Source organism: Typopeltis vanoorti, chromosome 10, assembly GCF_054136105.1.
Source record: "Typopeltis vanoorti isolate ZY-2024b chromosome 10, IOZ_Tvanoo_1.0, whole genome shotgun sequence".
NCBI lineage: Eukaryota > Metazoa > Arthropoda > Arachnida > Uropygi > Thelyphonidae > Typopeltis > Typopeltis vanoorti.
Window position 1 is genome coordinate 108844986 of NC_143558.1, and position 24690 is coordinate 108869675.

At 37.1% G+C, this 24690-nt stretch overlaps 1 protein-coding gene across 5 annotated transcripts in view; it reads left to right on the forward strand.

Annotated features, from left to right (window-relative positions):
• Nucleotides 1–24690, forward strand: part of LOC150102665 (atlastin-2-like) — a 437615-nt gene that overhangs the window by 397316 nt on the left and 15609 nt on the right. For all 5 annotated transcript variants that reach the window (XM_090399745.1, XM_090399748.1, XM_090399746.1 and 2 more), the window contains one exon: nucleotides 16039–16105. In XM_090399745.1, coding sequence (XP_090255871.1) covers nucleotides 16039–16105 — 67 coding nt within the window. The remainder of the gene's footprint in view (nucleotides 1–16038; nucleotides 16106–24690) is intronic.

A 24690-nucleotide genomic window follows, 5' to 3' on the forward strand; every position in this document is an offset into this window, starting at 1 on the left:
GAATGAAGTTGCAATAAAGTAGTGGCCAGCTATTTTAGTGGTGATTACTGATGATGTACATGTGTTAATAGGAGCCCATATGTTTATGTGGTTGATGAATAATTGTATTAGCAAGTTGTTTAGAATTTCTTCTCTTGTTGGGGAGTTTATAGTTGGGTTTATGTTGTACTGGCTTAATATGTCAAGATGTGTGTTAGTAGTTGGAGATCCACGGTCAAGGGTGTTAACGTCACTTATTAAGATAAGTCTTCTGTTTTGTGATTGTTGATGTCATTTTGCCATGTTTCTAATTCTTGTAGGAAGCTGAGTGTGTTTCTATCTCAAGCTCTGTATATTGTGTTTATCATGTATTTGTGGTTGTGTCTCTCATTAGTTGTTATTCCCAAAAGTAATGTTCTGCATGTTCAAAAGTGGTTATGGTATTCCCATTGTGTGTTTCATTTACAAATGCTATTCTGGCATCTTCTCTTTTTTGTGGTCTACATCATATGTTAGGACTGGTAATTGTTAATGTTATATGCAGACGCTGCTGTATCACATATAGAAACATCAGTGCAGATTATAACAACATCGATATTTTTGCCAGGATGTTACTGAGTAGTGTTGACAGTGTAAGCCATTATTTCTTTATATTTCTTATTTAGTGTGTAGTTTTTTTGTTTGTTTTCTGTTTTCTGAGTTTAGAATTTGTATAAAAATTGTCTATCCAATTATTTAAAGATTCAAATACAACACGGTTAACTTTTTCCTGTTGAATATGTTCGGCAGGATTTATTGTAGCCATATTAGTATGAGAAAAATGGTGTAAAACTTGCTCTCTGTAACATTGGGGGGTGGAGGGAAATTAAGCTCTACATTGGGGGACTGGTTAGATCAGAATCACATGAGATTACATGAATGCAAGTATTTTTATCCTTTCACATAAAAACTGGAATCCTTAGTCCATAGAAACTTATAGTTTTTTTTTTCTGTTTTTGTTCTCCTTACTTGTGGGTATTAACCCACACATAGGTGGATTGGTTTATAGAAAACCCAAACATACAGGGAGATATTTACACAAGCAATCATATCATCACACTTCTGAACAATGTGGTATCTTAAAAACACTAACCCATACAGCTAGAGCAATCTGTTCCAATGACGTTGCTCTCACTGCTGAACTTTCTCACCTGCGTCACACCTTCCTGACCAATGGCTATAATCCCCATAAGATAGATAAAATACTAAATGCTACCCAGAAATCCCCCCACTATCTACCGCAGAAGACTACAACAAAACTCTCACCATCACATACATTAAAGGCACATCTGAAATGATATCTAAGGTGCTTAACAAACACCAACTGTGCACCGTATTTAAACCTCATGTGAAATTGGCAACTCTCATCCGTTCACCTAAGGACAGATTCACTCCTTTATCACATACAGGAGTCTATGAATGCCCTATTCATGTCATCGAGCCTACTACGGACAGACAGGAAGAACTGTGGACATCCGCCTTAGTAAACACAAAAAATATATCCGGCACACAGGATCAATTGGAAAAAACAAAAGTACTGCACAGAAGCTTCTACAAGTCAAAGAGGTTGTTCCTGGAATCAACAGAAGCCTTAAAACATACTCCAAACCTTAACAGGCATGACTCTATAAATCTACCAAAGATTTGGGAGACAGTCTAAGATCAAATTAATATTTATTCTTTTTTTTAATTTTTTATTTATTTATTTATTTACTATTTTTCAAAACTTTCAAAAACTACTATTTGGACTACTATTTTTGCAAAACCTTGGACTACTTTTTAAATTTTTTTTATAACTTAGATGCTGCCTGATTAGGACTTCTTTAGTCTTGTGTTGCATGCTGCAATTACTTATACTAGCCCCACTGTTACACCGGATTGTGGTTGTCTCGCTATTGTAACAAACTGTATTTGTGTGCTCTGAAGATGCTGGATATAATACCAGCAAAATATTAACTTTTAAGTTAATAAATAGCTATTTTCGTAACAATCTGTGTTCGCATCAATACCATTCAAATTCAATTCAACATGTATGACGAACACATAAGCCTTTCCACACAGTTAAATATCCATCCCAATATTATATACACGTTAAACAACAGTGCCCCTAAAACAGACCCCTGTGACACACCACTATTGACTTTTTCTTTTCTCTTCCAATTCCATCTGTTCCAGTTTAGTTACCAAATTATTATGTGCAATCTATGAAAAGCCTTTAAAAAAGCCTTTACCTCACTGTATCTCCATTGTCTAATGCAGTCATTACCTTGTTATAGTGCATAAGTAAATTCTCATTTTTGTATCTTAGCTCTTACCAACCATTTCAACACCTTAACTACAACTCCAGATAGCAATAATTTGTAACCTCAGTATTATCCCCACTTTGTGAAATGGACTAATTTTACTTAGCCTCCTTCCACTGCTTTGGGAACTGCTGTTGGAAGACTTGGCATGAACTCCCTGGAACATTGCCTTAAAACCAGCAGTGATATGTCATCAAATCATTTTGTCTTATTGACATTAATCTTACTTAACTAACTTAATGCCGTATGCCACCTTGTGTACTCTCTACTCCTTGAGTACCTCATTATTTAACACTGATCAGGATAAAAAACCATAGATGAATTGCTTACTGAATATCTTGAGTATGTCCTCTGTAGCAGTTACCAACCTATTATTTTCTTCCATTAACATCATCTTATCATAATAATTTTTTCTTCTACTTTGTTGCATATCAGAAATACTCTCTAGAATTTTGCTCGGCCTGATTTGCTAATTTCTTTTCAAACTGCAGTGTTACTATCCTTACCAACTGAGTCAATTACCTTCCTTCCTGACCTGCTCTTTTTACTCTGCATGCAACTGAATATTACCATTATTCATCTTTTGCTGAATGCATAGTGCCTTCTTCCTGATTTCATGATTAATCCCTTCATTCATCCATTTGACAGCTATCAGATTCAGCCTTTAGATCTTCAGAATACATTCACATATTAATGTTAAATAACTCTTTGAGTTTCCAAGGCAGTGTTTATTTCCTTTCTCCTTGACTCCTCATTCCATGCTATTGCTTCAAGCTGTCTCCTAAGCTTTTCATGATCACCAGCCTTGTAATTCCACATATTATATCCTTTCCTCACAGAAGTCTTCATATGGCAAGTCACAACCCAGATGATCACTCTCTTGAACTGGAGGGAAGTGCAAACCCCCTCTAACTCACAAGATCTAAAACTCTTGATTTTCATGTGCCCTCCTTTACATGCTGCCTGAGATATTGAGAAAGTTGTCTCTCAAGAACTCGAGAAATTAATTTTCCTTATTCCTAAATGCTTTCTCTTGTTTCCAGTCTATATTACCATAATTATAATCATCCTTCCCTTGTTCACTAACCCAAGTTGCTTATACATTTCTGCATCACCATCCTCCACATTCCCTGGCCTGTAGCATTCGACTAAATATCTCTTCCTGTTAACCTCCTCCTCACACCATACTGCCTCAAAACCATTGCCACTGTTTCCATCTTGCATCTTCACTTTGTGCAGACATAATTCCCTTGCTATCATCATCAGCAGCACTCTCTTTCCCTTCTTGTCTTTTCTGTCCTCAGGAAAAACATCATAACCTTTCATTTATATTCCTGTAAAGATATCATCTTTATCTCTATGTTTCACTTATTTAAACAGGTTTAGGGGGAATAAACTCAATCACCAAAACCATTTCACTCCCTTATTTCTGATGCTCCTGGAATTCATGAATAAACTTAGAGATTCACTTTTAGGTCTGTAACCAGTCCTATTCATGAAACTTATTGGTTGTCATTTTCCCACACTTGTCCATGCCCAATTTCCTTTATTACTGCTTACCTTATATATTTCCTCAGACTCAAGTAATTTTTACATCCCAAACCATCCCATTTCTTTGCTGACCATTCCTGTACATGCATTCACTACTCTTTCCATATCCACTCTCCTTATATCTGGTTCTCCCTGTCCACTCTGACTCTCATCCCCTTACCAACTTGTAGGTCTCTATCTCCTTCTTCCTCCTGTCCGCCAGACTGCAAATTACATCTTCTCAATCTTTCCTCATACTCAACATCCCACCAGAGGTCAAAAACTACCTTAGTCAGTCGCCTTTGGACCCTTTCATCCAACATCTTTTCATCCTTCTGAAAACCAGGTGACCAAATCTGGGCACAATAGTCCATGTGTTGCCTAATCAAAGCCTTATACAACAGAACAAGAATCTCTCTACTTTTATTGGGAAAATTCAGAAGAAGAGCCACCCCCCACAATTTGCCTTTGTTGAAACTGCAGGTTTTAAAATTGACACTGGAAATTTCAGTATCAAAAGGTTAGTTGAACTTTTCTTTTCTGAAGATTTTCTCACAATTTTAGTAGAACAAACCAATTTATATGCTTTACAAAATATTGAGGAAAGCTGAGCGCAGTTCAAAAAAAGTCCAAGAATTTCTAACTGGAAAGCAACAGACATACCTGAAATGAAATTATTTCTTGGACTTTTACTTCATATGGGTCCTTGTAATTTACCATCTATTGAGCATTATTGGAGTACAAATCAACTTTACAATTTGCCATTTTGGTGCTCTGAAATGAGCCGAAATCGATTTCAAATTATATTGTGTCATTTGCATTTTGCAGATAATTCCCAAGCAGCTAATGATAAATTGCACAAATTAAGACCAGTCCTCGATCATTTTAATAGTGTAATGCGAAATTGCTACACGGCAGACAGAAACTTATGTATTGATGAGTCGTAGACTGGCATTTCGGCAATACATAAAAAACAAAAAACATAAATATGGCGTGAAATTCTATGAACTGTACGAATCAAATGGATTGGTGATAAAAATAAAAATTTATACAGGAAAAGCTGAATCCTCTTTAGCGAAAATGGGTCACGCATATGATGTTGTATTCCACTTCATGGAAAAATATTTAGACAGGGGTTATGTATTGCATACGGACAATTTTTATAATTCTGTAGCTCTAACAGAATCGCTTACCAACAGAAAAACATATGTGTGTGGAACGCTGAGAAATAATAGGAAAAACAATCCACCAGATGTTATTCAGAAGAAACTAAAGAAAGGGGAATTTGTCTGGCAAAGACGAGGTCCTGTTGTAGTCAGCAAATGGAAGGATAACAGGGAAGTCCTTTCCATTTCAAATATGCACAAATTTGAAATGGTTGAAGCGCAAAATCGGAATGGTAAATCTCAGTTAAAACCTAATATCGTTAGGGATTATAATTTGGATATGTCAGGCACCGATCTTTCTGATCAAATGCTTTCATACTATTTCACCTTATGAAAGACAATTAGATGGCCAAAGAAATTGGCAATACGCATTTTTGAGGTATACATTCAAAATGAGCATAAATTTTTTTAACATGATTACTGGAAATGCAATGTCTGCATTAAAATTTAGAGATCAATTTATCTCAATTTTTGTTGGAATGGATGAACTTACAGCATCAGAGAATATCAGGAGGAATCGGGATTTTCATTATTTGGAAATTTTACCACCAACAGAAAAAAAGAATCACCTGACAAAGCCATGCCATGTCTGTACAAGAAACAAACGTAGATGCAAAACACGTTATTATTGTCCTGTTTGCCAGGATAAAACCACCATTGTGCTTGGAAAATTGTTTTAAAATGTACCATTCTTAATTTGAATAAATTGTTTTTTTTATTTTACTGAGTGCTTTTTTATTTCATTCATTGGTTTTTATTTTTATTGATTTTACTAGTTTTAAATTGATTTACAAATTACGTGTTATACTACGGATTAACTTGCGCTTGGAATAGGAGGTTGGTAATCGACATACAAGTATACTCATAGTTGGCTTGTGAAGCTCATATACAAACTACAAGTATACTCGTAGTTGGCATCTGAGGCACATACACAATATACTATATTTTAGTTGAAATTATTTCCCTTCTACCAAGCCTCCAGACATGCTCTCCGCTTTATTCAGAATCCAAGGGTTGAAATTAAGGTAATTATACAAAGGGATAACTCGTGTTTGGCATAGGAGGTCAGTAAATCGACATACGAGTATACTCATAGTTGGCTTGTGAAGCTCATATACGAACTCCGAGTATACTCGTAGTTGGCAGCAAATGTGTTAACAACACCACACACTGTTCTACAGCATATCTCCAAAGTTGCAGCAAAAAAAGAATTCACAAAAGTAAAAAGCAAACACGTAAAGAAATATGAACTCCTAAAACAGCGCCAACATGCGAAGTCCCGACCGCAACTTCGACGAGACCACGTGGTTGTAAATCTATCGTTGGAAACACTCACTGAAGAAGCCAAGAATTCTCTCAGTCTAGGACATAACTTTGCCATCACGCCTAAACAAATTCCTAAACTAGAAATCATGATGCAAGTAGAACAGGGTATCCACGATCTTCCGCCAGCAATGGCCAATAATGTGCGACTAGATATAGCAAGTATTCTAAACAAGGCTAAATCTCCAAAAAGCAATATGCCACGTAAGCAAATAACTGCCCTAAAAAAGTTATATAATAATAAAAATATTATTATTACAAAAGCTGATAAAGGAAATGCAACAGTTTTCATGAATCAAGAAGAGTATAACAGAAAAATGCAAGATCTCCTATGTGACAGTTCCACGTATCAAATTATACATCAAGACCCTACGACATCTCAAAAGAAAAAAGTCCAAAAATTACTGAAAAAAGTGACATCATGGCCCAAAGAAATGATCAGGCAAATAAAACCAATTCATGTTAAACCATCCTGTATTTATGGATTATCAAAAATCCACAAAACTAATATCCCCCTACGTCCCCATAGTCAATAGCATAGATAGTCCCACATATAAACTGGCCCGGCATTTAACCAAGTCGCTTGTCCCCCCTTTACTGGTAACTCCTCTACTTTTGTAAAAAAATTCAGTCCATTTCAAAACACTGGTTAAAAATCTAATCCTAAAAGATTCATACATAATGATCGATATCACCTCCTCATTTACCAATATACCACTTATAGACACTCTTGATTTAATCAAGTCTAAATTTCCCCCTGATATTTTTGAATTATTTAAATTTACCATGAATGCAGGTTACTTTACATGGGGAGGAAAATTCTACAAACAGATTAATGGTACTGCTATGCCCCCATTAGTAAATTTTTACATGGAACACTTTGAAAACAAAGTACTTACCACAGCTACATACAAGCCACAAGCGTGGTTACGCTATGTAGATGATGTGTTTGCCATCTGGCACCATGGACAAGACACTTTGGATGCGTTTGTCACCTACCTAAACAGCCAACACCCCAAAATCCACTTCACAGTAGAAAAGAATCAAATAACTGGTTACCATTTCTTGACACACATTGGTCAGCTACCTTTCAGATGGATCACTATCTTTTTCTATTTACAAAACGCCTACACACACACAGGAAGATATCTACATAAACAATCACATCATCATCCAGTCCAACAGTACGGCATTTTAAAAGCACTTACACACAGAGCCAGAGCCATTTGTTCTAACGATACAGCTCTGACCACAGAACTCCAATATTTGCGCCATACGTTCTTAGCCAACGGCTACAATCCCTACAAAATAGATAAAATACTACATAAGCCCATTACTCTGCCCTCCCCTAATACACAAGAATACAACATGACCATTTCTATTCCCTATATCAGAGGTACATCGGAAAAGATAGCCAACGTTTTGTTGAAACATGCCCTTCACACTACTTTCAAACCTTATGTCAAGCTCGCAATTCTGATCTGCTCACCTAAGGATAAACTTCACCCTTTAGCACACCCAGGAGTGTATTAAGTTCCTTGTGACTGTGATTTGGCCTATTATGGGCAAACATGATCAGTGAACATCCACCTGGAAGAACATGAAAGATACATTCGCTACTATTACTATGGCAAGTTGGGACTGGCAGACCATACTTTGGACACTCCTTCACACAGCATTAGATGGAGAAAAACAAATGTGCTATTTAGGAGTCGTTATAGATCTGAAAGGTTATTTTTTGAGTCAGCAATGGCTTTGGTTGCATTAATTTGCAAAAAATTTGGGAGACGGTTATCCTAAGAAAAACTCCTGCATAGCTGTTTTTTTTTTTTTTTTTTTTCGTTAGAGGGCCCCAAAAATAGGACTTTAGATCTTTTGTCTTTTGCAATTATATTGTTTCACTCACTCACTGTCACGTGTACAAGAGTCTTACGTGTGAAATGGATTAAAACCAGGTTTAAAATAGCTTGGTATCTTTAACATATATTATACCCAAGGTAAAAAACTTTCTACATCTATCTCTCATCCTCAGATTTTTATTTAATAAAGTCAAAGCACCTTATGGTAAACTGTTTTGGTAAAATATTTATAAGCTCTGTATTACTAAAACCTTGGTATTTCTAAGCTTGGCTCCCACTGATGAGACCTCAATAAAGGTTGAAACAGGTCTGGGTAGTGGCCCCTTGCCTTTAATGCATAGCATCATACATCTCCTCAAGGAGATGTGCTTTGCATTAAGGGTAAATATTAAGAATAGTGATCAGATGTTATTCCACCTTTACCGCGAGTTGCCTAAGACTTGCACTGCGAGCCGGGTCACCCAGACTTGCACTACTTGCAGGTGCAAACTTGACTTTCTTGTCTGTTTGCTTACTGGGAAATGGATTAAAACCAGGTTTAAAATAGCTTGGTATCTTGAATGCATATTATACCCAAGGTAAAAACTTTCTACACACACACACACACACACACACACACACACACACACACATATATATACATATTTTTTAAAAGATTTGAATGACTAGAACCGAGATTTAAGTAAAAAGGTTTTAATATAAAAACACTCCTAGTTTCAGCCTGCAACAGCCTTCTTCAGGTGACATTATAAAAGAAAGAAAAAACACTAAATATTGAGGGTTAAAAGACTATGAACAACATAGACAGTCTCTATACATAATTGGCATGAAAACGTTGTAGTTGTATTTGAAGCTGTTCTTTTGTTTGTTGCATTGTTGGGAGAGAGCGTGCTTACAGCATCTCATGAACGCCAGTACACGATTACAGCTGAATGACTATCTGGGAGGTTGTAGCTCAAGTGGTTATTTAGATGAACAGGACTGAAGATGATTTCTCTAGATTCCACGATTTTTCTCTCTAATTCGTCACTGCAACGGAAGATGTTAGTAGATTTTTCCCAGCAGACTTTGTGACTTTGGTTATCATTATTAGGATTAGCTGAGAAAAGGATATGACTTGATAATGCACTGGCTTGCTGTCTCTTGTAAGTAATGTCCCTCATATGTTCTTCCATATGCAATTCGACAGATTTGTCTGTCTACCCAAAGTAAGGAATATCACAATCACACAATATGTTATATACACCAGGGTATTTCAGTCGATGATGACAAGGTTTTGGGTGGCTAATTAAGGAACGGATCTTTGGAAGTGGAGTGAACAAGGTTCTGATATTGTATTTTCTTAGAACTTTTGCTAATTTGTGTGAAACAGTACTTATGTAAGGAATAGATATATTGCCTTTGAATCTGTTTGTTTCTTCTGAGCGATATCTAGGAGGATTAAGAAGGAATTTGTCAATGATTTTCTTGGAATATCCATTAACTTTGAAAGAAGTTTTCAGATGGTTTATTTCTGTTAGAAATTCATTTGGGTCATCAAGAAGAGAACGGGCTCTATGTCCCAATGTGGAAATTATTCCAAGCTTATGAGGAGTGAAATGATAGGACTGACTGTGTAGATATCTGTTGGTATGTGTGGGCTTTCTATATATCGATATTTTGAGTTTACCAGAAGAGCGAGTCAGTTTGACATCAAGAAAAGGTAAGGAATTATCCGTTTCAAGCTCGGCAGTAAACTTAATACTTTGATGTTGGCTATTGAGATGTTTGAGGAAAACCGGAAGGGATTCATGTCCATGGCTCCAAACAATGAAGACATCATCCACATAATGTTTCCAAACTTTAGGTGTTAAAATAAAGGAAGAGATAGCTTTGCTTTCAAAATCCTCTAAGTAAATATTTGCGAGAATAGGAGATAAAGGATTACCCATAGCCAGTCCATGATTTTGTTTGTAAATATTATCTTGAAATTTGAAGTAACCGGACCTGATGCAATGTGTAAGCAAGGCTATGAAAGATTGTACGTAGGCGAATCGATACCTTCTACAATTGGGCGTAATGGGGTATTCTCTTTATGGATTTTAGGAACACCATATATGCGAGGAATTAACGGATGGAGAGAGCGTAGAGATAAACGAACGTTTAGGGATAATTCAGTTGTTGTTTTTAATAAGTTGTTTGTACGATTTTGAAGTTCACGAGGTGGATCTTTCTCTATGGGTGATCCTTTATCTCCTGTTCTCGCAAATATTTACTTAGAGGATTTTGAAACCAAGGCTATCTCTTCCTTTATTTTAACACCTAAAGTTTGGAAACGTTATGTGGATGATGTCTTCATTGTTTGGAGCCATGGACATGAATCCCTTACGGTTTTCCTCGAACATCTCAATAGCCAACATCAAAGTATTAAGTTTACTGCCAAGCTTGAAATGGATAATTCCTTACCTTTTCTTGATGTCAAACTGACTCGCTCTTCTGGTAAACTCAAAATATCGATATATAGAAAGCCCACACATACCAACAGATATCTACACAGTCAGTCCTATCATTTCACTCCTCATAAGCTTGGAATAATTTTCAGATTGGGACATAGAGCCCGTTCTCTTCTTGATGACCCAAATGAATTTCTTACAGAAATAAACCATCTGAAAACTTCTTTTGAAGTTAATGGATATTCCAAGAATATCATTGACAAATTCCTTCTTAATCCTCCTAGACATCACTCAGAAGAAACAAATAGATTCAAAGGCAATATATCTATTCCTTACATAAGTACTGTTTCACACAAATTAGCAAAAGTTCTAAGAAAATACAATATCAGAACCTTGTTCACTCCACTTCCAAAGATCCGTTCCTTAATTAGCCACCCAAAACCTTGTCATCATCAACTAAAATACTCTGGTGTATATAAAATATTGTGTGATTGTGATATTTCTTACTTTGGGCAGACAGACAAATCTGTCGAATTGCTTATGGAAGAACACATGAGGGACATTACTTACAAGAGACAGCGAGCCAGTGCATTATCAAGTCATATCCTTTTCTCAACTAATCCTAATGATGATAACCAAAGTCACGAAGTCTGCTGGGAAAAATCTACTAACATCTTCCGTTGCAGTGACGAACTAGCGAGAAAAATCGTGGAATCTAGAGAAATCATCTTCAATCCTGTTCATCTAAATAACAACTTGAGCTACAACCTCCCAGATAGTCATTCAGCTGTAATCGTGTACTGGCGTTCATGAGATGCTGCAAGCACGCACTCTCCCAACAATGCAACAAACGAAAGAACAGCTTCAAATACAACTACAACGTTTTCATGCCAATTATGTATAGAGACTGTCTATGTTGTTCATAGTCTTTTAACCCTCAATATTTAGTGTTTTTTCTTTCTTTTATAATGTCACCTGAAGAAGGCTGTTGCAGGCTGAAACTAGGAGTGTTTTTATATTAAAACCTTTTTACTTAAATCTCGGTTCTAGTCATTCAAATCTTTTAAAAAATATGTATGTTAATCGAGTCAATGATTATTCTGTCATATATATACATATATATATACACGTTAAGAATACCAAGCAATTTTTTAAACCTGGTTTTACTCCATTTCCCAAGTAAGCAAACAGACAAATAAGCCAAGTTTGCACTTGCAAGTGATGCAAGTCTAGCTGATCCTACAGGTAGTGCAGGACCAAGGCAACTCGTGGTAAAGGTGGCATGAGCTCTGATCACTAATCTTTATATTTACTCTTAATGCCAAAACACATCTCCAAGAAGGAGATGCATGATGTTTTGTATTAAAGGCAAGAGGCCACTACCCAGACCGGTTTCGACCTTTATTGAGGTCTCATCAGTGGGAGCTAGGCTAGAAATACCAAGATTTAGTAATACAAAGCTCATAAGTAGTTTACCAGAACAAGTTGCCATAAGGTGTTTTAACCTTATTAAATAAAAATCTCTGGAGGAGATATAAATGTAGAAAGTATTTTACCTTGGGTATAATAAATGTTAAGAATACCAAGCAATTTTTTAAACCTGGTTTTACTCCATTTCCCAAGTAAGCAAACAGACAAATAAGACAAGTTTGCACCTGCAAGTGATGCAAGTCTAGCTGATCCTACAGGTAGTGCAGGACCAAGGCAACTCATGGTAAAGGTGGCATGAGCTCTGATCACTAATCTTTATATTTTCCTTATATGGTCCTGCACTACCTGTAGGATCAGCTAGACTTGCATCACTTGCAGGTGCAAACTTGACTTATTTGTCTTTTTGCTTACTTGGGAAATGGAGTAAAACCAAGTTTTAAAAAATTGCTTGGTATTCTTAACATTTATTATACCCAAGGTAAAATACTTTCTACCTTTATATCTCCTCCAGAGATTTTTATTTAATAAGGTTAAAACACTTTATGGCAACTTGTTCTGGTAAAATACTTATGAGCTTTGTATTACTAAATTTTGGTATTTCTAGCCTAGCTCCCACTGATGAGACCTCAATAATGGTCGAAACCGGTCTGGGTAGTGACCTCTTGCCTTTAATACAAAACATCATGCATCTCCTTTGTGGAGATGTGTTTTGGCATTAAGGATAAATATAAAGATTAGTGATCAGGGCTCATGCCACCTTTACCACGAGTTGCCTTGGTCCTGCACTACCTGTAGGATCAGCTAGACTTGCATCACTTGCAGGCGCAAACTTGACTTATTTGTCTGTTTGCTTACTTGGGAAATGGAGTAAAACCAGGTTTAAAAAATTGCTTGGTATTCTTAACATTTATTATACCCAAAGTAAAATACTTTCTACATATATATATATACGTACATATACACTATCTGATCAAAAGTATCCGGACATCTACTCGAAACTGTAATCAGACTTTCCCTGTGATACACTTTCCAGTACTGGACATTAATATGGGGTTGGTCCACCCTTTGCTTCTATGACAGTTCTAACTCTGCCTGGGAGACTTTCTACCAGATGTCGGAATGTCTCTGAAAGAATGGCAGCCCATTCTGCCTGAAGAGCTGTAGCCAGAGGAGTTCTTGATGTGGGTCGTTGGGGTTTGAAGTGAAGTCAGCATTCTGATTCATCCCAAAGGTATTCTATGGGATTCAGGTTAGGGCTCTGTGTCGGCCAGTCCATTTCTGGAACGTTATTGTCCACAAACCATTCCCTCGCAGACCTTGCTTTATGGCAGGTAGCATTGTCATGTTGGTACAGACAATGGTCATCGGTGATGACCATTGTCTGTATCACGACATTGTCTGTATTGGTCATTGTCAGATCAATCTACGGTTGATTGATCTTCTACCGTAGGCAGTACACAACAGGTCAAAATATTCTTGTACCCTTCTGCAATTAGATTTCCACATAGTGTTATGAGAGGACCAAGTCCATTCCATGAAAAACACCCCCACACTGTAATGCCACCTCCTCCAAATTTCACTGTTGGCACTACACATGCTTGCAGGAATTGTTCTCCAGGCATTCACTACACCCATACCCTCCCATCGGACTGCCACATGGTAAAGCGTGAGTTATCACTCCAAATCACACATTTCCAGTTGTCCACTGTCCAGTTTTATTTTTTATTTTGTATGGTGATTCAACAAACGTGAGCCCCTATTATGGGGAGGTACGGCACTACCTCATTCCCCCCATATTTTTATTTGGGCTTGGGACCAGCATTGCTGACAATTCAGACCTATGACTGGAGGGATCGTCGTAGGTATTCCTGATTATTTCTGTGTGTTCACGGGGCCGGTTTGCCTGTTTTGGGGATGAAAAACCCAGCTAATCTGGGGGGGAAGGAAAAACCCTGCTGTCTACGCCCAAGACTGGCTAACTTGGCTGTGGCTGAGGAAGATCCTTAAGCTCCTTACGTCATCGATGGGAATCGAACCTAGGACACTCCTTCTCCAGGCATATGGCTGTGAAGTGCGAAGCCACTAGGCTAACCATGCAGACCACTGTCCAGTAACATTGCTCTTTACTCCACTGCAGGAGGTGCTTAGCATTCACAGCAGAAATGTTTGGTTTATGGGTATCTGCTAGACCATGGTACCCCATTCTTCTTAATTCTCGACACACAGTCATGGTGCTGGCTGGAGAGTTAATGGCTATGAAACTCCCAGGTGATTGTTTCACTCGATATCTGGCGATTTCCACCTTCTTCAATGCTTGATGGTCCTTGTTTGTCATTAAACATGCCCTACCTGACCATGGTTTTGTTGTGGTTGTGCCATCATGTTTCCACTTCACAATCACATCACCAACTGTTGACTTGAGCAACTTGAGGCGGGTTGAAATGTCTGACAGATTTCTTACTGATGTGGCAACCAACAATTAGTCCACATTCAAAGTCACTGAGCTCCCTTTACCTACCCATTCTGCTCATACTTCTCATCACTGAACAACACACACACAGCTCCATGCCTCCTTTTATACTGGTAAGTGAGGTTATAGTGTCATCTAGACATCAGTTTACAAATTATGTCTGCATATTTTTGATCAGATTGTGTGTGTGTGTGTGTGTGTGTGAATGATCCCACACTTTTGAAATCCATCACAACTACACACTCTCTCTTTGTAGTTGCTGTATATGCCCTATGATGCTACACCTCTTTCTCCTCTCTATTCCTTACTCTACTGTCCTTCTCTGTCACATTCTATCACTCTACCAAACTATCTCTTTCACTCTTCATCTGTCCTTCCACAGCTTCATCCTCGTGCTTCACAGTCATGGAGAAGCCATCCTCCTGTTATCTGCTTTTATTTACTGCAGAGTGAATTAAGACAGTTCCCTTAGTAGGATGAGACTGTATTCATGTGCTTTTATTGTTATATGGATTCTCTGGAGGTTACAGAATAACATCATTATTAATTACTACCCAAACTGCATGCATGTTAAATTTAACATAGATGTTAAATTATTATGTATTTTATTAATAAGACGTTGTTTGTTAATATTTTGATTTCAAATATCTGCACTTTTTTGTGACATTCTCTGTTAAAAAAAGCACTAAATATGGAAATTAATTGATTTTTCATTTACACTAATGCTTTTTGATAACGATTGTAAAGCTGAATGATCTTATCAAACCACTGAAATTTATTTCTTTGTTACAAATGGTCTTTGGCTGAGTTAATTTTTATCCTTGTATTTTAGAAGTGATTCATTAATTAATGTATACTTTTGGAATGCAGAGTTCCTTTCATCGGGTACTTAGTTAATTACAGTTAAAATGTGGTAGTTTGTGATCTTTGGAATGTCAAATATGAGGAAAGGTTGAGAAGATGTAATTTACAGAGTCTAGTGGGTAGGAGGAAGAGGGGGGTGATATGATAGACACAAGTTAGTAAGAGGTTGTTATAGGATCGATGTTGGAGAGGTTTTACAGAAATGGTAAGAGATCAGGGGAGAAACAGAGGTCATCCCTGGAAACTGTAGGAGGAGGGTGTGAGCAGGGGAGTGAGAAGCAGGTTATTTGCATGCAGAGTTGTGAATGATTGGAATGCCTTGCCTGAGAGTGTGGTGTCTTCAGAGAATATGAGTGTGTTTAAGGTGTGGTATGATGAGCTGTGTGTATGATGAAAGGACCTCCTAGATGAGTCTTTGACTCCATAGGGTCTTGGGATAATAACAATAATAATAATAATATTAACTAAATCTAATTCAAGTTGAACAAGCGTAAAATGGGTTACATTCCATTACAAAATAAACGTATCAGTGACTGTTATCATTATTAAGGATTATTAAATTCTAATTATGATAGTTCTAAATAACTATAAATGAAACTGTTTGTTATAATATTTTCTCCTTTGAATTGCTTAATGTTCTAGATACAAAGGAGTATTACAGGAATTAGGCGTCCAAATAGATATTGGGGTTAATATAATTTGGTCTTGGGTAAGTAATTGCCTAATAACTGATTTTAATAGTTGTTTTTTTTTTTTTTTCATTTTTTTACATATTATTATTTTTGTTACAATATCAATCAAGGAAACAGTTCTTTTCCATCTTATGCCTCTTCAACAGGCATAAGAAAATTTTCATAGTCATTGCTCCAATGAACTGCTATCTCTCTCTCTCTCTCTCTCTCTATATATATATATATATATATATATAGATAGATAGAGAGAGAGAGAATTGATCAACATAAAATTTACGATGAAGATTAAAATTTTTGCTCACATTGAAAGACAAACATAAAATTTGAAATTTTAATCCAAATCTGAGATTTATATTATGAATAGGAGATAACTATCTTGAAAAAATAAAACTGTAAATAATAAAATAATGCAATGAAGAGATGTTTAGGCTGTTTCAGTAGTTGTCTTCAGATTTAAGTAGAAAGAAGTGAAAGCTTGAATGAAAGAATTAAGTTCTTATAGATGATATGAATAGGACTATTTTTTATTGATTGGAAGATGAAATGCTATTTTATTCTGTTTAATAGTCATAGTCATTTATATTTACTGTGGTAGCATAGAGTGGCTTTCTTCCAGCATATCTCTTGTTACTTTATTATGAAAAAACCACATCTCAACAGCTTAAATATCTCAATCATATCCCTTCTTCCTCTCCTTTCCACCTAATTCTGAAAATTGCAGACCCAAAGTCTCTTCTCATAACCTGATATCATTAGTGTTATCTGCCTCTACATCTCCTCCAAATCCCAAGGCCAGACAAAGCACAGTAATCCAGATGTGGCCTGATCAAGGCTTTTTACAGTGGTCCTACCACCCTCTTATCTTTGATGGTCAGTATCCTTCTCAATACCGTGGCAATCCTCTGTGTTGTTTCACAACTTTTGCAATATGTCCTCTATCTACCAGCATCAAAAAATATATTGCTTCCTTCAGTTCTTCCACTATAGTTCCACCAATGGAGCCTGCAGTCTCGAACATGTGGATCATAAATTTCAAAATCTCACAGCTACCTCATTAAATTGATATCCTCATTCACTTCCCTCCCTGTGAGGCATCTGTTAATGGTGGAGGAGCCTTCCAGTGATGGTACTAGTCCTTTTCAGTCTTCCTCTTTTTCTTTGCTTTTGTTCCCATATTCTCCTGAGTCTTTTGTACTATCCTTTCTTCAAGATAACCATCACTAGAATCCAAAGCCCTGCTTCTGTGTTTGCTGTGACCCATGAACAACTGAGGGTGTGTGTGTGGGGGGGGGGGGGGAATCCTGGTAGTCTTGCACTGCTTTGGCAAGATGGACTGTCCTGGATGGTATGCCCAGGATCAGTTGGCTAGTGAGCTTGCCTGCAAGAGTCAATATTGTTGGAAGTCTCTTACCCCATGGTCTGGAATCAGGACGCAATGCCCTGCTTCTGTGTTTGCTGTGACCCATGAACATCTGAGGGTGTGTGGGGGGGGAATCCTGGTAGTCTTGCACTGCTTTGGCAAGATGGACTGTCCTGGATGGTATGTCTAGGATCAGTTGGCTAGTGAGCTTGCCTGCAAGAGTCAATATTGTTGGAAGTCTCTTACCCCATGGTCTGGAATCAGGACGCAAGGCTTGCTGTGGTGCTGGTTTCTGGTGACAAACCAGAAACCCCTTGAGCATAAATTCTTCATCATCAAATATTTCAGAGGCCCTAACAAGATCCCAACCAAGTACTGATGCCATATATATAGCATTTGCTAACAGAAATAAGAAACAAAAGTACCAGTGTTTCTGATCATCCACGTAACATGTGAAAAGCCAATAGGGAAAATGTCACCCTTCTTTATTCAGTGGGGTTTAATAGGACTGGCAGGATCTCCCAAAACTGTTAAGAAATTATGTTCTGGTGATATCCTTGTGGAAACATCATCCTAGCAACATTCTGAGATACTGTTGAGATCAATTTCAGTGGGTAGAATACCAATCACAGTAACACCTCATAGCACACTCAATTCTTGTAGAGGAGTGATAGGTGTGAGGTGCATCCTTATATGTATGGATGGTCACCTGGTTCCTACCAGGAACATTATCTTCACTTTTGATACACCTAAACCTCCAACATATGTAAAATCCAACATATGTAAAAACATATGTATCTCTCTAGGGCCCATGAGAGGGGGAGGGGTGTAGGGGCTACATCTTACTTGTAGCCCCTACAACCTTGTAGTGTTGGGAAACGTAGAGCTATAATGAATAATATTATTACTTTCATTATAGCATCACTGCATCAGTGGGATTTAACCCTTAATTGGATAAGTGGAATCATATTTACCTTACCACTTTCCATTTTTTCCAGTTTCCATTTTTCTATATCACAACCACTTCAATGGCAACCACTTCAGAATCTCAAAACATAAAAAAGGTAATAGTCACAGAGAACATTACCTAGCTTGGCAAGAACTAGAAAGGTGCTTGCTGGAATAGGAGTTGACATCATCTTAGCATCATCAATCAAAACTGAAGCTGTGAAATGATACAACCTTTTATTACACATCATCGATGCACTACTCTTCTTGGGAGAACGTGGTCTAGCATTTACTGGTTCATGCCATCAAATTGGTAATTCAAACAATGGAAACTTTTTAGGACTCATTGAACTGCTCTCCATGCGGGACCTCATCCTTCAGGAACATGTGTTAAGTGTAGAGGAGTCATAAAAAAAGGAGTGAGCAGCTTCATGTTCATTATCTGTTTCCTGACTCACAAAATGATTTTATTGCAGAATGCTCAAATCTTGTGGAACAACACATTTTGCTTGAGAAGCAATCTGCAAAGTACATTGCAGTAACGGTAGATTCCACAACAGATTCTCCTATAATCAGGCCTGGCTGGTGGCATGTGCGAAGTAAAAGATGCCTAAAAGATGTCAAAAAATATGAGATAAGAGTTTAAACCAGAAGGTACTAACAGGGACACAAAGATACAGAAATAACACAAGGCAATAAATAGTGTAAAAAATTTTATTAGGCGTAACTGAACAGTTCAGTGGTAGTTGGATACATAATATGGTAAACGAGGTGCATGTCTGCGATTTCAGCATTCGTAAAATGATGCATGTTCTTTGTACAACGTTGAATGCTTGAACGAGGAAGCCCCAATGCTCACCTGGAGCGCTGGCGAACAGCGCCACCTATCACTTTCTGGTGGTGTTTCCGGTCATGCTTTCCTATGTGAATATGGTTGATTTTGATGTTCTCTACCTCCCCTCAAAGTTTGTACGTGGAATTTTGAACCACCCTGTAGATCCAGGAATAAGCTGCTGTGTATATATACGAATGCTAGAAGTGTAAGAAACAAGGTTCAGGGTTTCCTTTAGAATGGGCGAGGAGTAAAAGAAACTTTTTGCTCTTCCCACTAGCTTACTGCGTAGCAGAACAAGCAGTTGGAAGTCACTCCATCATCCAATATTTCTAAGTTCTTCAATGTACTCAAAAAAACATTCTTACATCATCAGTGTCCTCTCCAGAAAATTGAGGAAAAATGTGCTGGGGGTTTATTGTCCTGAAAAATTCCGGGTCATTTAATTCAGAGCTCGACGGGAGAGACACACTTGCACTTTAGTTCACAAGGATATACAAAGGTAATTTCTTGAAACATTTTCCTGATAAATTCCTGATTGCTGGGCATGAAACCAAGACCAATTCACTGTGATTGACATGATACAATAAACTTAAATTAATGGAACAAACCACATCGTGTCAGCTGCGCCATTGTTACGACGTTGCTTTCTCTAAAAATCTTAATACTTTCCTTAAAGTGATTGCCTTCCCTATACTGTGATCTATCCAGAATCTATCCTTTCCAGAATTTTCTAACCTTAAACTCCGAATCACCCTTTTGTAATTTCCCTATGAAAGTGAAAATTAGCCACTAACTAAGAGTGAATTCCTTAGACCTTTCTGGGGCCGTCTCCTTTTCAGACACTGACAGATTTGTTTTTTAAAGCTGTGCAAGTCAGAGTCCTAGGACAGAAGGATCCTTGTTCAGAGAGAGACCTTCCCAGAATCTTAACGCCTATTTTATCTTACTAAAGTTCTACAGCGTTTGTAGTCATGACTCTAATTTTTTCTAAATGCCCCTTTCTTATTCTCTTTTGCATAGGTTCAGATGTTATGAGTGGTAGGTTGGTCTCATGCTCAGACAACACTCAGGTTTATATAACTAAACATGTTTATTAGGATCTTAGAGTTCTTACAATTAGATTCAAATACACACAAGAATTTAATCAATTAAACACTAAATTAAAGTGGTGAATACAATGAACATTCTAATAAATAATCAACAACTCTAGCCTCTAAGTTAATCAATGATACACATAACATTCACGATACAAAATTTTAAATCAGATTCTATCAGATTCGATACAAAATTTTAAATCAATTCTAGATCCTCACATTAATTTGGTCACACACGAGCATAAGTTTTCAGACAACCAGTCTAATGAAAATACCAACCAATTGCTAAGCATATTAGTCATTCAAAGTTCCCTAAGTATTTGTCCATAATTTCCTTTCCACTAGAAACTGATTCGCCTTTCCTTCTAATACTATTGGAAAATAAGTAAGAAAGTTCTGTACGTTACCATCACTGTATCTGATTACCATCTCCGCCTGGTCTGTCTTCTTTTGTTGGATAAGACTCTGCACTTCCATCAGTTTGCATCCACGTGGAGGTCATGTTGTTCATCCGATATGGCCTTTCTCTGCACGTAGCGATGCTAGCGTTCGTCTCGATCCTTTTCAGGTCACTATGGGCAGCATTCCCGCCTTTGGGAATTAACTTTCCGCTGCCTCATTCCGGTAGGACTTCTATCGACGGCCCGAAATAGTAGACAGCGACATCTCACATACTGCCCGTCCGGTACTCATCAAGCATTCATGGGGAAGAGCCTGCCGTCCGACATCGTAGCACTTTCTTCTGTCGGTCAGCAACCTCAGGTCCTAGCGAGAACAGGAACAAAACTCGAAAGAGCTTGAAGCTCGCACGAATCCTTCTTTATTCTATCTCCGTTGCGTCCTCTTTTCCACTGCAGAGAACTTCACATAGCACACTTTCCCTTGTTCCCTTAAGCTATTTCGTCATAACTCTTCTCCTCGAGGTGCGCTCATTTCGGGGAATGTGAGCTTAATTTGCCTTCTGAGTAAGCCTTTGCCTCAGGCATTATGCTAAACTGGGGTGGCTAGCATGCGACCCTTGGACTTTTGTTTACACTGGATACATTTCACATAGAATACATTTTGATTGCTACAACTTACAGAACGGAATTTCTATTTAGACAAACAAAATTCATTTTTCCTTTGTACTTCACATTACAGTTATTCATTTATGCTCCCTTTTTACAATTTGTTTCCTTATTATAGTACAAGTATCTCATAGTTGTTATTTTATTCTTGTTAAATCTTGAATGAAATAATTTTTTTAATGAAAATTCCTCATTCAAGATCTAACAAAGGAATCCCTAATTGCTCACCTGGAGCGCTGGTGAACAGCGCCACCTATCACTTTCAGGTGGTGTTTCCAGTCATGCTTTCCTATGTTGATTTTGATGTTCTCTACCTCCCCTCCAAGTTTGTACATTGAATTTTGAACCACCCTGTAGATTCAGGAATAAGCTGCTGTGTTTATATACGAATGCTAGAAGTGTAAGAAACGAGGCAAAAAAAAGAAATGGTTGCATCAATTGAGTATGTTCACCCAAAAATTGTTGGAATAAGTGAGACATGGTTGGATCAGAATGACATCCTAACAGAGAGAGAGAGAGAGAGAGAGAGAGAGAGATGGAAGGGTATGATGTGTTTCATGAGGATAGAAAGGGTAAAAAGGGAAGAGAAGTGCTATTGATGATAGAGAAAGAGTTATATCCATACAAAGTGGAGCTGCAAGAGGGAAATAGTGCCAATGGTTTTGAGGCAGTATGGTGTGAGAGAGAGGTGAATAGAATGAATGAAATACTTAGTTGAATGTTATTATATACCTGGTAATGTGGATGATAGTGACTATGAAATGTATAATCAAATTAGCCAAACAAATAAGAAAAGGGTGATCATTATGGGCAATTTTAATTATGACAATATAGACTGAGATGAGAAGATAGCAACTGGAAGTAAAGAAAATGAGTTTGTTGAGTTTTTGAGGGATAACTACCTCACACAGTATGTAACAGAGGGCACATGAGGATTGGACTCTTGGATTTGATCATCTCATCAGAGGATGTAATTATAAATGAGGTGTTGTTAATAATTTGTGGATTTTTTATATATAGAGATATTCATAATATTTATCTTAATATTTATCCTACATTAGAGATGATCTCTGTTTCTAACAATTATTTTTTTTTAAATTCCGAGTGCACCTATATGTTTTTATATGCACAAGGGTTCACTCCAATTGGTGCAATGATCTTACCTCTTTCTTTCAGAATCCAAATAATCACTGACTCAAGACCAAAATACAAAATAAACACATTTAATAAAACAAAAACAATATATATATATATATATACACTTCAAACAAATATTACATAACTAACTACAAATTAATTGGATCCAAGGCCTTTTTAAAATAAACTTACACTTATGACTAAACACTCTGTTTTCAAAATGACAAAATGCTCATAGCCAATTTCTCTCTCTGTCAAGGCCCTTTTCTGAAGATATATGACTCCATTCTTCATTTACACAGGATCCTTTTCATCACTCAGCACACATAAAATCTTCCTGACTTAATTCTGTCTCTTTTCTTCAGTAGAAATAATAGTCAGATCCGGCGTCCTTAATACAGATGAAACTTCCTAATCCGAGTTTTTTTAAACATTCGTTTAGAACGTAAATAGCAAATTCTTCTTTTATTCACTAAATGCTTATTGACAGTCTTACTCTTTCAATTAAAAAAACTTACAGATTTCCTTATCGGAATTTACTATAAATCTTTCAATTAGTGTTTCCTCCAATATTCCGTTTAAATTGCATATAGCAATATTTTCTTTTATTTATCCACATACTTATTCCACATTAAAACTTAATAGTTCCATGATTCCTTTTTCGGAATATACTATTAATTTTCCTCCGACTGTCACATAAAAAAAACTCAAGTTCCTATGAATCTAAATATCTGCCGGCCTGTGTTCTAAATTCCTTCCGAACGCTCTCTTGTTTACAGCCGTTACTAAGATACAGAATGCTTTCTTGTCAGCTGTCAATCACTCATTAAACTTCTTGGCGAGCATGCGCACTCCATGAAACTGGTAAGCAAGAAGTTAGGTATAAATAATGGCTGACACATTGTCTCCGTTAGCAACAAGAGAGAATGTCTTCATAAAAATACAAAACTTAATATTTTCAATTACAATAAAATTCCTGTAAGTAATACAAATATCAAATCCAGTAAGTACATCAATTTTTTAACTTCTTTACATATCACTTTTAAGAAAACAATTTCAATAACGGGCACATCGCAAGTGCCGACAATGCGTGTTATGAAAGTAAAACTAATAAACATTTTAGCATAAACAATTCGTAAAAATATTCAGAATTTTAATTATGATTATTTTTACAGTGTCCAATTACCCATCACTTGGTGAGAGTGACCATGAGGTGATTACCTGGGTGGTTGCCAGCAGTGTGAGGACCTCTGTGAGAAAAAGATATATCTGAAACTACAAGGGGTGGTGTTGGGGGGGGGGGTTGATTATGAAGAGCTCAGAAAACAACTTGTGGGTGTAGCATGGAATGAGGAGTTAGCTGGAAAAGAGATCAATGCAGCTTGGGGGATTTTTCAAAAACTATCTAGTAGATGCAATGTCTAAATGTATTCCAAGGGTCAGAAGGTTAAATAAGGTAAGTGTGAAATGGATAAATGAAGAGATTAAGCATGTGATACAGAAAAAAAAAGTCATTGTGGAGGCAGCATAAGAGAAGTGGTAATAACCAAATCCATGAGAATTACAAAGACCAGACAATGCAGGTGACTTGGTTGGTAAGGCTAGCAAAAGTGAAGTATGAACAGAAGTTAGCTGATGAAGCCAAAAAGAATTGTAGGGAGTTTTTTCAATATGTAGCCACAAAAAAAAAAAAAAAAAAAAGATTATGCAAGGATGACATCGATTGGAGAAAATGGTATAAGGACAACTTCTGCGGAAGATATAGTGGAAATACTTAATGAGCAGTTCATAAAGTTCTTTCATTCTTGTGAATGTGACGTCATGGAGAGATTAAGAGCAGTTGATGATGGGGAGGAGAGACTGACTATAAGTGAGCAAGAGGTATATAGGGAATTGAGCAATTAATAAGGCTATGGGACTTGATAATATATCACCATGTATTCTGAAGAAATGTGCCAGGAAGTTGACACCTGTCTTGACATATTTTTTTAATATCAGTCTTGCACTGGGTCGAGTTCCACAGGAGTAGAACTAGGGCAAGATTGTGCCACTACATAAGGGAAGTGATAGAACTCAAGCATCAAAGTATAGGCCTGTCTGTGTTGTCAGGTGTTGTGGTTAAGTTGTTGGAGAAGCTGGTGAGAATAGGATCCAGAGTTGG